Source organism: Salmo salar, chromosome ssa06 (assembly GCF_905237065.1).
Source record: "Salmo salar chromosome ssa06, Ssal_v3.1, whole genome shotgun sequence".
Taxonomy (NCBI): domain Eukaryota; kingdom Metazoa; phylum Chordata; class Actinopteri; order Salmoniformes; family Salmonidae; genus Salmo; species Salmo salar.
The window spans coordinates 4745717-4760332 of record NC_059447.1 but is presented as its reverse complement, the minus strand read 5'-3'; the positions used below and the strand labels follow the sequence as shown (position 1 = coordinate 4760332).

The 14616-nt window shown below is 47.2% G+C and overlaps 1 protein-coding gene across 2 annotated transcripts in view; it reads left to right on the top strand.

Moving 5' to 3' along the window:
* LOC106595407 (casein kinase I) overlaps positions 1-14616 on the top strand; it is a 97053-nt gene that overhangs the window by 73412 nt on the left and 9025 nt on the right. The window contains exons 7-9 of one of the 2 annotated variants that reach the window (XM_045719612.1): positions 912-1089; positions 5965-6074; positions 12200-12279. In XM_045719612.1, coding sequence (XP_045575568.1) covers positions 912-1089; positions 5965-6074; positions 12200-12235 — 324 coding nt within the window. In that variant the 3' untranslated portion in view covers positions 12236-12279. The remainder of the gene's footprint in view (positions 1-911; positions 1090-5964; positions 6075-12199; positions 12280-14616) is intronic. The other variant, XM_045719611.1, reaches the window with a different exon arrangement.

Here is a 14616-nt window from a genome sequence, read left to right as displayed (position 1 = left end):
GTCTCCATGGTGTTGTTGTGAAGGGTTGGGAGGTGGGACAGTGTAACTGTTGTCTCCATGGTGTTGTTGTGAAGGGTTGGGAGGTGGGACAGTGTAACTGTTGTCTCCATGGTGGTGTTGTGATGGTGAAGGGTTGGGAGGTGGGACAGTGTAACTGTTGTCTCCATGGTGTTGTTGTGATAGTGAAGGGTTGGGAGGTGGGACAGTGTAACTGTTGTCTCCATGGTGTTGTTGTGATGGTGAAGGGTTGGGAGGTGGGACAGTGTAACTGTTGTCTCCATGGTGTTGTTGTGATGGTGAAGGGTTGGGAGGTGGGACAGTGTAACTGTTGTCTCCATGGTGTTGTTGTGAAGGGTTGGGAGGTGGGACAGTGTAACGGTTGTCTCCATGGTGTTGTGATGGTGAAGGGTTGGGAGGTGGGACAGTGTAACTGTTGTCTCCATGGTGTTGTTGTGATGGTGAAGGGTTGGGAGGTGGGACAGTGTAACTGTTGTCTCCATGGTGTTGTTGTGATGGTGAAGGGTTGGGAGGTGGGACAGTGTAACTGTTGTCTCCATGGTGTTGTTGTGATGGTGAAGGGTTGGGAGGTGGGACAGTGTAACTGTTGTCTCCATGGTGTTGTTGTGATGGTGAAGGGTTGGGAGGTGGGACAGTGTAACTGTTGTCTCCATGGTGATGGGTTGGGAGGTGGGACAGTGTGACGTTGTCTCCATGGTGATGGGTTGGGAGGTGGGACAGTGTTGGGAGGTGGGACAGTGTAACTGTTGTCTCCATGGTGTTGTGATGGTGAAGGGTTGGGAGGTGGGACAGTGTAACTGTTGTCTCCATGGTGGTGTTGTGATGGTGAAGGGTTGGGAGGTGGGACAGTGTGACTGTTGTCTCCATGGTGTTGTATGTCTCTGTGTGTACAGGGCGCCAACAGGGCAGCGGAGGATGCAGAGAGGGAGAGGAGAGCCGGTGAGGACAGACTGAGACAGGGACAGGCCAGGGCCCCTGCAGGGGCCAGAGGGATTCCCTCCGCCTCCGGACGACCCAGAGGAGCACAGGACGCAGCCGCACCCGCACCCCTTACACCCACCTCACACACAGGTTAGTGAAAACACACACACCCCTTACACCCACCTCACACACAGGTTAGTGAAAACACACACACCCCTTACACCCACCTCACACACAGGTTAGTGAAAACACACACACCCCTTACATCCACCTCACACACAGGTTAGTGAAAACACCCGCACCCCTTACATCCACCTCACACACAGGTTAGTGAAAACACCCGCACCCCTTACACCCACCTCACACACAGGTTAGTGAAAACACACACACCCCTTACACCCACCTCACACACAGGTTAGTGAAAACACACACACAGCACGTACAGCCAAGCTCTCACACCAGTGCATCACACAGCCCCTGTTCCAGATAGGACCTGAGCAGACACATTGACTTCAAAACATCTGCATGGACCTCAGTGTTCTGGAGAGAAGAGCACATCTAGGTGTGGCCAGGCTAGTGATCAGGCAGGATGTGAGGTGTATAGAGCCAGGCTAGTGATCAGACAGGATGTGAGGTGTATAGAGCCAGGCTAGTGATCAGGCAGGATGTGAGGTGTATCGAGTCAGGCTAGTGATCAGACAGGATGTGAGGTGTATAGAGCCAGGCTAGTGATCAGACAGGATGTTGTGAGGTGTATAGAGTCAGGCTAGTGATCAGGCAGGATGTTGTGAGGTGTATAGAGTCAGGCTAGTGATCAGGCAGGATGTTGTGAGGTGTATAGAGTCAGGCTAGTGATCAGGCAGGATGTGAGGTGTATAGAGCCAGGCTAGTGGTCAGACAGGATATGAGGTGTATAGAGCCAGGCTAGTGATCAGGCAGGATGTGAGGTGTATAGAGCCAGGCTAGTGATCAGACAGGATGTGAGGTGTATAGAGCCAGGCTAGTGATCAGACAGGATGTTGTGAGGTGTATAGAGTCAGGCTAGTGATCAGACAGGATGTTGTGAGGTGTATAGAGTCAGGCTAGTGATCAGACAGGATGTGAGGTGTATAGAGCCAGGCTAGTGATCAGACAGGATGTGAGGTGTATAGAGCCAGGCTAGTGATCAGACAGGATGTGAGGTGTATAGAGCCAGGCTAGTGATCGGGCAGGATGTTGTGAGGTGTATAGAGCCAGGCTAGTGATCAGACAGGATGTGAGGGGTATAGAGCCAGGCTAGTGATCAGACAGGATGTGAGGTGTATAGAGCCAGGCTAGTGATCAGGCAGGATGTGAGGTGTATAGAGCCAGGCTAGTGATCAGACAGGATGTGAGGTGTATAGAGCCAGGCTAGTGATCAGGCAGGATGTGAGGTGTATAGAGCCAGGCTAGTGATCAGACAGGATGTGAGGTGTATAGAGCCAGGCTAGTGATCAGGCAGGATGTGAGGTGTATAGAGCCAGGCTAGTGATCAGACAGGATGTGAGGTGTATAGAGCCAGGCTAGTGATCAGGCAGGATGTGAGGTGTATAGAGCCAGGCTAGTGATCAGACAGGATGTGAGGTGTATAGAGCCAGGCTAGTGATCAGACAGGATGTGAGGTGTATAGAGCCAGGCTAGTGATCAGGCAGGATGTGAGGTGTATAGAGCCAGGCTAGTGATCAGGCAGGATGTGAGGTGTATAGAGCCAGGCTAGTGATCAGACAGGATGTGAGGTGTATAGAGCCAGGCTAGTGATCAGACAGGATGTGAGGTGTATAGAGCCAGGCTAGTGATCGGGCAGGATGTGAGGTGTATAGAGCCAGGCTAGTGGTCAGACAGGATGTGAGGTGTATAGAGCCAGGCTAGTGATCAGACAGGATGTGAGGTGTATAGAGCCAGGCTAGTGATCAGGCAGGATGTGAGGTGTATAGAGCCAGGCTAGTGATCAGACAGGATGTGAGGTGTATAGAGCCAGGCTAGTGATCAGACAGGATGTGAGGTGTATAGAGCCAGGCTAGTGATCAGACAGGATGTGAGGTGTATAGAGCCAGGCTAGTGGTCAGACAGGATGTGAGGTGTATAGAGCCAGGCTAGTGATCGGGCAGGATGTTGTGAGGTGTATAGAGCCAGGCTAGTGATCAGACAGGATGTGAGGTGTATAGAGCCAGGCTAGTGATCAGACAGGATGTGAGGTGTATAGAGCCAGGCTAGTGGTCAGACAGGATGTGAGGTGTATAGAGCCAGGCTAGTGATCAGACAGGATGTGAGGTGTATAGAGCCAGGCTAGTGATCAGACAGGATGTGAGGTGTATAGAGCCAGGCTAGTGATCAGACAGGATGTGAGGTGTATAGAGCCAGGCTGACATATACAGCTCAGAGGGCCCTGATACACTGACCTCCTCTATCATTTTAACCGCCAGTTGACAAACACACCCACACACACACTGGTAAATTGTGACCTTCAAACAGCGTGTGTGTGTGTGTGTGTGTGTGTGTGTGTGTGTGTGTGTGTGTGTGTGTGTGTGTGTGTGTGTGTGTGTGTGTGTGTGTGTGTGTGTGTGTGTGTGTGTGTGTGTGTGTGTGGCAGAGCTGAAATCACACTCCAACAGCAGTGTCATTAAATCAGTTCAGTGATCAAAGGGGTGTGATGTGTCAAAGTCCTGCTGGAGTTCACCAGGGAAGCTATCTGTCCTCTATCCCAGGTATGGAGGTCTCTCTCTCTAACCCCAGGTATCTGTCCTCTATCCCAGGTATAGAGGTCTCTCTAACCCCAGGTATCTGTCCTCTATCCCAGGTATGGAGGTCTCTCTCTCTAACCCCAGGTATCTGTCCTCTATCCCAGGTATGGAGGTCTCTCTAACCCCAGGTATCTGTCCTCTATCCCAGGTATGGAGGTCTCTCTCTCTAACCCCAGGTATCTGTCCTCTATCCCAGGTATGGAAGTCTCTCTCTCTAACCCCAGGTATCTGTCCTCTATCCCAGGTATGGAAGTCTCTCTCTCTAACCCCAGGTATCTGTCCTCTATCCCAGGTATGGAGGTCTCTCTCTCTAACCCCAGGTATCTGTCCTCTATCCCAGGTATGGAAGTCTCTCTCTCTAACCCCAGGTATCTGTCCTCTATCCCAGGTATGGAAGTCTCTCTCTCTAACCCCAGGTATCTGTCCTCTATCCCAGGTATAGAGGTCTCTCTAACCCCAGGTATCTGTCCTCTATCCCAGGTATGGAGGTCTCTCTCTCTAACCCCAGGTATCTGTCCTCTATCCCAGGTATGGAAGTCTCTCTCTCTAACCCCAGGTATCTGTCCTCTATCCCAGGTATGGAAGTCTCTCTCTCTAACCCCAGGTATCTGTCCTCTATCCCAGGTATGGAGGTCTCTCTAACCCCAGGTATCTGTCCTCTATCCCAGGTATGGAGGTCTCTCTCTCTAACCCCAGGTATCTGTCCTCTATCCCAGGTATCTGTCCTCTATCCCAGGTATCTGTCCTCTATCCCAGGTATGGAGGTCTCTCTCACTAACCCCAGGTATCTGTCCTCTATCCCAGGTATGGAGGTCTCTCTCACTAACCCCAGGTATCTGTCCTCTATCCCAGGTATCTGTCCTCTATCCCAGGTATCTGTCCTCTATCCCAGGTATGGAGGTCTCTCTCTCTAACCCCAGGTATCTGTCCTCTATCCCAGGTATGGAGGTCTCTCTCTCTAACCCCAGGTATCTGTCCTCTATCCCAGGTATGGAGGTCTCTCTCTCTAACCCCAGGTATCTGTCCTCTATCCCAGGTATGGAGGTCTCTCTAACCCCAGGTATCTGTCCTCTATCCCAGGTATGGAGGTCTCTCTAACCCCAGGTATCTGTCCTCTATTCCAGGTATGGAGGTCTCTCTCTCTAACCCCAGGTATCTGTCCTCTATCCCAGGTATGGAGGTCTCTCTAACCCCAGGTATCTGTCCTCTATTCCAGGTATGGAGGTCTCTCTCTCTAACCCCAGGTATCTGTCCTCTATTCCAGGTATGGAGGTCTCTCTAACCCCAGGTATCTGTCCTCTATTCCAGGTATGGAGGTCTCTCTAACCCCAGGTATCTGTCCTCTATTCCAGGTATGGAGGTCTCTCTCTCTAACCCCAGGTATCTGTCCTCTATCCCAGGTATGGAGGTCTCTCTAACCCCAGGTATCTGTCCTCTATCCCAGGTATGGAGGTCTCTCTCTCTCTAACCCCAGGTATCTGTCCTCTATCCCAGGTATGGAGGTCTCTCTAACCCCAGGTATCTGTCCTCTATTCCAGGTATGGAGGTCTCTCTAACCCCAGGTATCTGTCCTCTATTCCAGGTATGGAGGTCTCTCTAACCCCAGGTATCTGTCCTCTATTCCAGGTATGGAGGTCTCTCTAACCCCAGGTATCTGTCCTCTATTCCAGGTATGGAGGTCTCTCTAACCCCAGGTATCTGTCCTCTATTCCAGGTATGGAGGTCTCTCTAACCCCAGGTATCTGTCCTCTATTCCAGGTATGGAGGTCTCTCTAACCCCAGGTATCTGTCCTCTATTCCAGGTATGGAGGTCTCTCTAACCCCAGGTATCTGTCCTCTATTCCAGGTATGGAGGTCTCTCTCTCTAACCCCAGGTATCTGTCCTCTATCCCAGGTATGGAGGTCTCTCTCTCTCTAACCCCAGGTATCTGTCCTCTATCCCAGGTATGGAGGTCTCTCTCTCTCTAACCCCAGGTATCTGTCCTCTATTCCAGGTATGGAGGTCTCTCTAACCCCAGGTATCTGTCCTCTATTCCAGGTATGGAGGTCTCTCTAACCCCAGGTATCTGTCCTCTATTCCAGGTATGGAGGTCTCTCTCTCTAACCCCAGGTATCTGTCCTCTATTCCAGGTATGGAGGTCTCTCTAACCCCAGGTATCTGTCCTCTATTCCAGGTATGGAGGTCTCTCTCTCTAACCCCAGGTATCTGTCCTCTATTCCAGGTATGGAGGTCTCTCTAACCCCAGGTATCTGTCCTCTATTCCAGGTATGGAGCGAGAGAGGAAGGTCAGCATGCGTCTTCACCGTGGAGCTCCTGTCAACATCTCCTCCTCAGACCTGACTGGACGACAGGACTCACGCATGTCCACCTCACAGGTAATGACACAACCCACAGGTTAGACACACACACACACACACACACACACACACACACACACACACACACCCAACACCCCGTATTTCCACTTCTCACAGGTCTGAAAACGTCGTCATGTTTCTAGTCTTGTTTTAATTGTTTGAAGTTCTTCATTCCTTTTGGACTCTCACTGATGACACTAACGATCAACACCGCAGGTCGTCCACAAGCAGTCACTCAGGAATGTGAAACCTTTTCACTGGCATGATAAAACCATGATAAAAACATGATAAAACATGATAAAACATGGCTTTAATGTTGCAGGGTGTCAGTGTTTCCCCTATATTCATTTAGCAGTGGCGGGCCAACACTGAAGAATAAATTAAAACTATATATTTTATAAATGTTGTAAACTTAAAGGACTAAAACCAGATATAAAGTATGTAGAAAAGATAACAGACTGATATATATTTAACATGAGATCATCTTTCAGAACTAACAATCACCAATATAAAAACTAGACATTCAAGGACAATCAGAAATGAAAACACTTTAGTTCTAATGTTTGATGCACTCAGATGGCATAAGGACACGGCATAAGGACACGGCATAAGGACACGGCATAAGGGCACGGCATAAGGGCACGGCATAAGAGCACGGCATAAGAGCACGGCATAAGAGCACGGCATAAGGGCACGGCATAAGGGCACGGCATAAGGACACGGCATAAGGACACGGCATAAGGGCACGGCATAAGGGCACGGCATAAGGGCACGGCATAAGAGCACGGCATAAGAGCACGGCATAAGAGCACGGCATAAGGGCACGGCATAAGGGCACGGCATAAGGACACGGCATAAGGGCACGGCATAAGGGCACGGCATAAGGGCACGGCATAAGGGCACGGCATAAGGGCACGGCATAAGGGCACGGCATAAGAGCACGGCATAAGAGCACGGCATAAGAGCACGGCATAAGGGCACGGCATAAGGGCACGGCATAAGGACACGGCATAAGGGCACGGCATAAGGGCACGGCATAAGGGCACGGCATAAGGACACGGCATAAGGGCACGGCATAAGGGCACGGCATAAGAGCACGGCATAAGAGCACGGCATAAGGGCACGGCATAAGGGCACGGCATAAGGGCACGGCATAAGGGCACGGCATAAGGACACGGCATAAGGGCACGGCATAAGGACACGGCATAAGGGCACGGCATAAGGACACGGCATAAGAGCACGGCATAAGGGCACGGCATAAGGGCACGGCATAAGGGCACGGCATAAGGGCACGGCATAAGGGCACGGCATAAGGGCACGGCATAAGAGCACGGCATAAGGGCACGGCATAAGGACACGGCATAAGGGCACGGCATAAGGGCATGGCATAAGGACACGGGAAAATGAGTAGAATTGCAGTAAACTAAAGTTCTGGGTGTGGCTCAGAGACCGGCTCTGAAACTCTGTGAATAAGCAGTGGAATGGAATGAAAAAAAGGGGAATTTGGCTCTATATTCTGTGCTTGTTCATAACGTTTGGTCTAAACAAGGCACTGCTCCAATCAAAGAATCTGTGAACATCTAGCTAGTTTAGTTTATACAGACCCTCATGACGAACAGTCGCTGGCATGATAGGTGTGTGACTGGTATACCATATGGCTAAGCTGACTGTCTGCTGGCATGAACAGGGTGAGAGGGGTCATGCTGTGTCATGTTAATATTATGGGGTTTATGAAGGTCTAGGACAGGTAACCACGGTAACTAATAATTCATTGTTTTTATTTTTCAACAAAATGCTGTCCAAGATTCATAATTGTACACTACATGACCAAAAGTATGTGGACACCTGCTCGTCAAACATCCCATTCCAAAATCATGGGTATTAATATGGAGTTGGTCCCCCTTTTGCTGCTACAACAGCCTCCACTCTTCTGGGAAGGCTTTCCACTAGAGGTTGGAACATTGCTGCAGGGACTTGCTTCCATTCAGCCATGAGCATGAATGATGTTGGGTGATTAGGCCTGACTCGCAGTCAGCGTTCCAATTAATCCCAAAGGTGTTCAATGGAGTTGAAGTCAGGGCTTTGTGCAGGCCAGTTAAGTTCTTCTACACCGATCTCGAGAAGCCATTTCTGTATGGACCTGGCTTTGTGCAGGGGGACATTGTCATGCTGAAACAGGAAAGAGCCTTCCCAAAACTGTTCCCACAAAGCTGGAAGCACAGAATCGTCTACAGTCGTGGCCAAAAGTTTTGAGAATGACACAAATATTAATTTTCACAAAGTCTGCTGCCTCAGATTGTATGATGGCAATTTGCATATACTCCAGAATGTTATGAAGAGTGATCAGATGAATTGCAATTAATTGCAAAGTCCCTCTTTGCCATGCAAATGAACCAAATCCCCCAAAAACGTTTCCACTGCATTTCAGCCCTGCCACAAAAGGACCAGCTGACATGTCAGTGATTCTCTCGTTAACACAGGTGTGAGTGTTGACGAGGACAAGGCTGGAGATCACTCTGTCATGCTGATTGAGTTTGAATAACAGACTGGAAGCTTCAAAAGGAGGGTGGTGCTTGGAATCATTGTTCTTCCTCTGTCAACCATGGTTACCTGCAAGGAAACACGTGCCGTCATCATTGCTTTGCACAAAAAGGACTTCACAGGCAAGGATATTGCTGCCAGTAAGATTGCACCTAAATCAACCATTTATCAGATCATCAAGAACTTCAAGGAGAGCAGTTCAATTGTTGTGAAGAAGGCTTCAGGGGCGCCCAAGAAAGTCCAGCAAGCACCAGGACCGTCTCCTACAGTTGATTCAGCTGCGGGATCGGGGCACCACCAGTACAGAGCTTGCTCAGGAATGGCAGCAGGCAGGTGTGAGTGCATCTGCACGCACAGTGAAGCGAAGACTTTTGGAGGATGGCCTGGTGTCAAGAAGGGCAGCAAAGAAGCCACTTCTCTCAGGAAAAACATCAGGGACAGACTGATATTCTGCAAAAGGTACAGGGATTGGACTGCTGAGGACTGGGGTAAAGTCATTTTCTCTAATGAATCCCCTTTCCGATTGTTTGGGGCATCCGGCAAAAAGCTTGTCCGGAGAAGACAAGGTGAGCGCTACCATCAGTCCTGTGTCATGCCAACAGTAAAGCATCCTGAGACCATTCATGTGTGGGGTTGCTTCTCAGCCAAGGGAGTGGGCTCACTCACAATTTGCCTAAGAACACAGCCATGAATAAAGAATGGTACCAACACATCCTCCGAGAGCAACTTCTCCCAACCATCCAGGAACAGTTTGGTGATGAACAATGCCTTTTCCAGCATGATGGAGCACTTTGCCATAAGGCAAAAGTGATAACTAAGTGGCTCGGGGAACCAAACATCGATATTTTGGGTCCATGGCCAGGAAACTCCCCAGACCTTAATCCCATTGAGAACTTGTGGTCAATCCTCAAGAGGCTGGTGGACAAACAAAAACCCACAAATTCTGACAAGCTCCAAGCATTGATTATGCAAGAATGGGCTGCCATCAGTCAGGATGTGGCCCAGAAGTTAATTGACAGCATGCCAGGGCGGATTGCAGAGGTCTTGAAAAAGAAGGGTCAACACTGCAGATTTTCACTCTGCATCAACTTCATGTAATTGTCAATAAAAGCCTTTGACACTTATGAAATGCTTGTAATTATACTTCAGTATTCCATAGTAACATCTGACCAAAAATATCTAAAGACACTGAAGCAGCAAACTTTGTGGAAATTAATATTTGTGTCATTCTCAAAACTTTGGCCACGACTGTAGAATGTAATTGTACTGTAGTGTTAAGATTTCCCTTCACTGTAACTAAGGGGCCGAGCCCGAACCATGAAAAACAGCCCCAGACCATTATTCCTCCTCCACCAAACTTTACAGTTGGCACTATGCATTGGAGGCAGGTAGCGTTCTCCTGGTATTCGCTAAACCCAGATTCATCCGTCGAACTGCCAAATGGTGAAGCGTGATTCATCACTCCAGAGAACGTGTTTCCACTGCTCCAGAGTCCAATGGCTGCAAACATTACACCACTCCAGCTGACGCTTGGTACCGTGCACAGTGATCTTAGGTTTGTGTGCAGCTGCTCGGCCTTGGAAACCCATTTCACGAAGCTCCCGACGAACAGTTATTGTGCTGACGTTGCTTCCAGAGGTAGTTTGGAACTCAGCAGTGAGTGTTGCAACTGAGGACAGATGATTTTTGTGCGTTTCAGCACTCAGCGGTCCCGTTCTGTTAGCTTGTGTGGCCTACCACTTCGCTGCTGAGCCGTTGTTGCTCCTAGACCTTTCCACTTCACAATAACAGCACTTTCAGTTGACCGGGGCAGCTCTAGCAGGGTAGAAATTCAACGAACTGACTTGTTGGAAAGGTGGCATCCTATGACAGTGCCACGTTGAAAGTCACTGAGCTCTTCAGTAAGGCTATTCTACTGCCAATGTTTGTCTATGGAGATTGCATGGCTGTGTGCTTGATTTTATACACCTGTCAGCAACGGGTGTGGCTGAAATAGACTAATCCACCAATTTGAAGGAGTGTCCACATACTTTTGTGTGTATATAGTGTATTTAATGGAGATGAACAAAAAGTCTCTCTATATAAGTTTGGTGCAGAAACCACTCCAGCACTTTTCAACCTCCATCTAATACTGATAAAATACCCTACTACACTTCTCTTCACATTTTAGAAACATTTAGACATCTTGGCTTCTTTATAGCATTTTTTTGTAATGTGTTGTCAGACAATTCTAGTCCTGTTTTCCCTCCTAACAAGTTGGTCCACCACAACAGCATTGTTCAGCCTCTGTGTTCTCCTAACAGTCACACATCTTGGCTTCTTCATAGCATCTTTTTTTTGGTCGTTTCTCAAATGGAACCCTAATCCCTCTATGGTGCACTACTAGTGCGCTGGTTAAAAGTATTGTACGATACTCTGCATTAGGACAGTATTCAGACCCCTTGACTTTTTCCACATTTTGTTATGTTACAGCCTTATTATGAAATGGATTAAATTGTTTTTTTTTCTTCATCAATCTAAACACAATACCCCGTAATGACATCACAATACCCCGTAATGACATCACAATACCCCGTAATGACATCACAATACCCCGTAATGACATCACAATACCCCGTAATGACATCACAATTCCCCGTAATGACAAAGCAATTTTCATAAGTATTCAGACCCTTTACTCAGTACATTTACATTACATTTAAGTCATTTAGCAGACGCTCTTATCCAGAGCGACTTACAAATTGGTGCTTTGTTGATCTGTGCACTGTCAACTGTAGGACCTTATATAGACAGGTGTGTGCTTTTCCAAATCATGTCCAATCAATTGAAGTTGTCGAAGCATCTCAAGGATGATCAATGGAAACAGGATGCACCTGAGCTCAATTTCGAGTCTGAGTACTTATGTAAATAAGGTATTTCTGTTTTTTGTTTTGTTTCTAAAAACTTGTTTTGTCTTCGTCATTATGGGGTAGATTGATTGAGCAAAACATTTCATTTAATCCATTTTAGAATAAGACTGTAACGTAACAAAACGTGTAAAAGGGGAAGGGGTCTTAATACTTTGAGTGCACTGTATGTGGAATAGGATCCCATTTGGAAGACACCTCTAGTAATGTGCTATTAGCCAGTTGTAGTGTTGTTTTACCTCACACTGTATGTGGAATAGGATCCCATTTGGAAGACACCTCTAGTAATGTGCTATTAGCCAGTTGTAGTGTTGTTTTACCTCACACTGTATGTGGAATAGGATCCCATTTGGAAGACACCTCTAGTAATGTGCTATTAGCCAGTTGTAGTGTTGTTTTACCTCACACTGTATGTGGAATAGGATCCCATTTGGAAGACACCTCTAGTAATGTGCTATTAGCCAGTTGTAGTGTTGTTTTACCTCACACTGTATGTGGAATAGGATCCCATTTGGAAGACACCTCTAGTAATGTGCTATTAGCCAGTTGTAGTGTTGTTTTACCTCACACTGTATGTGGAATAGGATCCCATTTGGAAGACACATCTAGTAATGTGCTATTAGCCAGTTGTAGTGTTGTTTTACCTCACACTCGGTTGTCTCCCCCTCACCGCCCCCCCTCCTCTCACCAACTCAGAATAGCATTTCCTTCGATCATCATCTGAGAAAGTAGCAGCTCGTCACGTCCTGGTGTGAACGGCTGGCTGGCTGCACCCGGTGAGTCACCACTGGTATCCCAAATGGCACCCTATTCACTATGTCGTGCACTACTTTTGGCCAGGGCCTATTGGGGTAGTGGTCGGGAAGTAGTGCACTATAATATAGGGGAAAGGGTGCCATTTTGGATACAGTCATGTTAGGTAAGAGTGTGGGTGTAGGTGTCCCTTCAACCTCCCACTAATCCCCCTCCCTTTAGAGGTATCTATAGGCTCAAGGCGTCCGCGGGCTTCTGGTCAACACTAGGGATTCTTCAATGAAGTGTTTGTTGTCATTCAATGAGAGAGGACTCGGTTTTTTCATGCACATTTCTTTCATTGAGAAATACTCCACCGAACTTAGATGTGAAGTTACGCGACCAAGAACTCCTTGGCAAAAACTTCAATTTATGACAGATTTCTGGAGTTATGTCAAATTAATTCTGGCTACGGCGTCTCAAGATGGACAAACAGTACTATTGCTGCTTTTTTTCTCGTTTTTCAAGCAAAGGTTTTTTAAGGGAGTCTGCGAGCACACTCGTCCGGTTCACCTAGCCGAGTTCAGCTATGCTCCAGATGAACGGAAGCATGCTAACGCCTTTAGGCTACGTCTTGATAGTCTAAAGACTATTTCACCCCCCATAGAAATATCTATGGGTTAGGCTACGTCTTGATAGTCTAGACTATTTCACCCCCCAATAGAAATATCTATGGGTTAGGCTGCGTCTTGATAGTCTAAAGACTATTTCACCCCCCATAGAAATATCTATGGGTTAGGCTACGTCTTGATAGTCTAAAGACTATTTCACCCCCCATAGAAATATCTATGGGTTAGGCTACGTCTTGATAGTCTAAAGACTATTTCACCCCCCAATAGAAATATCTATGGGTTAGGCTGCGTCTTGATAGTCTAAAGACTATTTCACCCCCCATAGAAATATCTATGGGTTAGGCTACGTCTTGATAGTCTAAAGACTATTTCACCCCCCATAGAAATATCTATGGGTTAGGCTACGTCTTGATAGTCTAAAGACTATTTCACCCCCCATAGAAATATCTATGGGTTAGGCTACGTCTTGATAGTCTAAAGACTATTTCACCCCCATAGAAATATCTATGGGTTAGGCTACGTCTTGATAGTCTAGACTATTTCACCCCCCATAGAAATATCTATGGGTTAGGCTACGTCTTGATAGTCTAAAGACTATTTCACCCCCCATAGAAATATCTATGGGTTAGGCTACGTCTTGATAGTCTAAAGACTATTTCACCCCCCAATAGAAATATCTATGGGTTAGGCTACGTCTTGATAGTCTAAAGACTATTTCACCCCCCATAGAAATATCTATGGGTTAGGCTACGTCTTGATAGTCTAAAGACTATTTCACCCCCCATAGAAATATCTATGGGTTAGGCTATGTCTTGATAGCCACACTGTTACCATACCTTCTTTAGACTGTCAGCTCCCAACCTCACCCCAACCCCCCTATAGAAACAGGTCACATCTCAATAGTCTATAGCCAAGCCTATATATAGTATGACTCAGGTCTAAAGTGGCTTGATCCCCATGTCTCCTCTCCTTCATCTGAACTGAACCTGAGAGAATCAGACAGGTGAAAGGGTATTTTACACTCAGAGATCCAGAGTATGCTATAGTAGATACACCCCATAAGGCTAGCTCCACTCTGGAAACTCCGGTTCTGGAGGGTCAGAAACATTCCATTCTGGAACTATTGGTGATGTAATAAAGGAGAGGTGGAGTTCTATCCACAGATTCAGTTCCATGTTCCGCATTCCCCAATTAATAGGAATTCCAGTTCTCTAGAACAAGGATTCTAACCGTCTCTGAACCCCCATGCCCTTGTAAAATAGTTCATAACCCCTGTACTTGACCACAGCCCTCCTTAACTAGGTCTGGTTCACCTCATGACCTTACAAGACTGTAGGATATGGGCTATATAACATACGTTTTAAGGTAGACCTTCACTGACCCAAACAATACCCTCTGTTAGGTAGTGTTTGGTTTAAGCTCTTCCATTCACCCTCTGTAGTGGACAGATTGAGACACATCTCATATACTAGGTGGACGATATTCTTCCCATGGTCCATACACAGTGCCTTCAGAAGGTATTCACACCGCTTATTTTGATCCATATTTTATTACATGTTGAATTTAAAATGGATTCTATTAAGATTTTGTCACTGATTTATTCACACTACATGTTTTATCCTGAATACAAAGCCTTATGTTTGGGGCAAATCCAGTCCAACACATCTCTGAGTACCGCTCTTCATATTTTCAAGCGTAGTGGTAGCTGCATCATGTTATGGGTATGCTCGTCATCGGCAAGGACTAGGA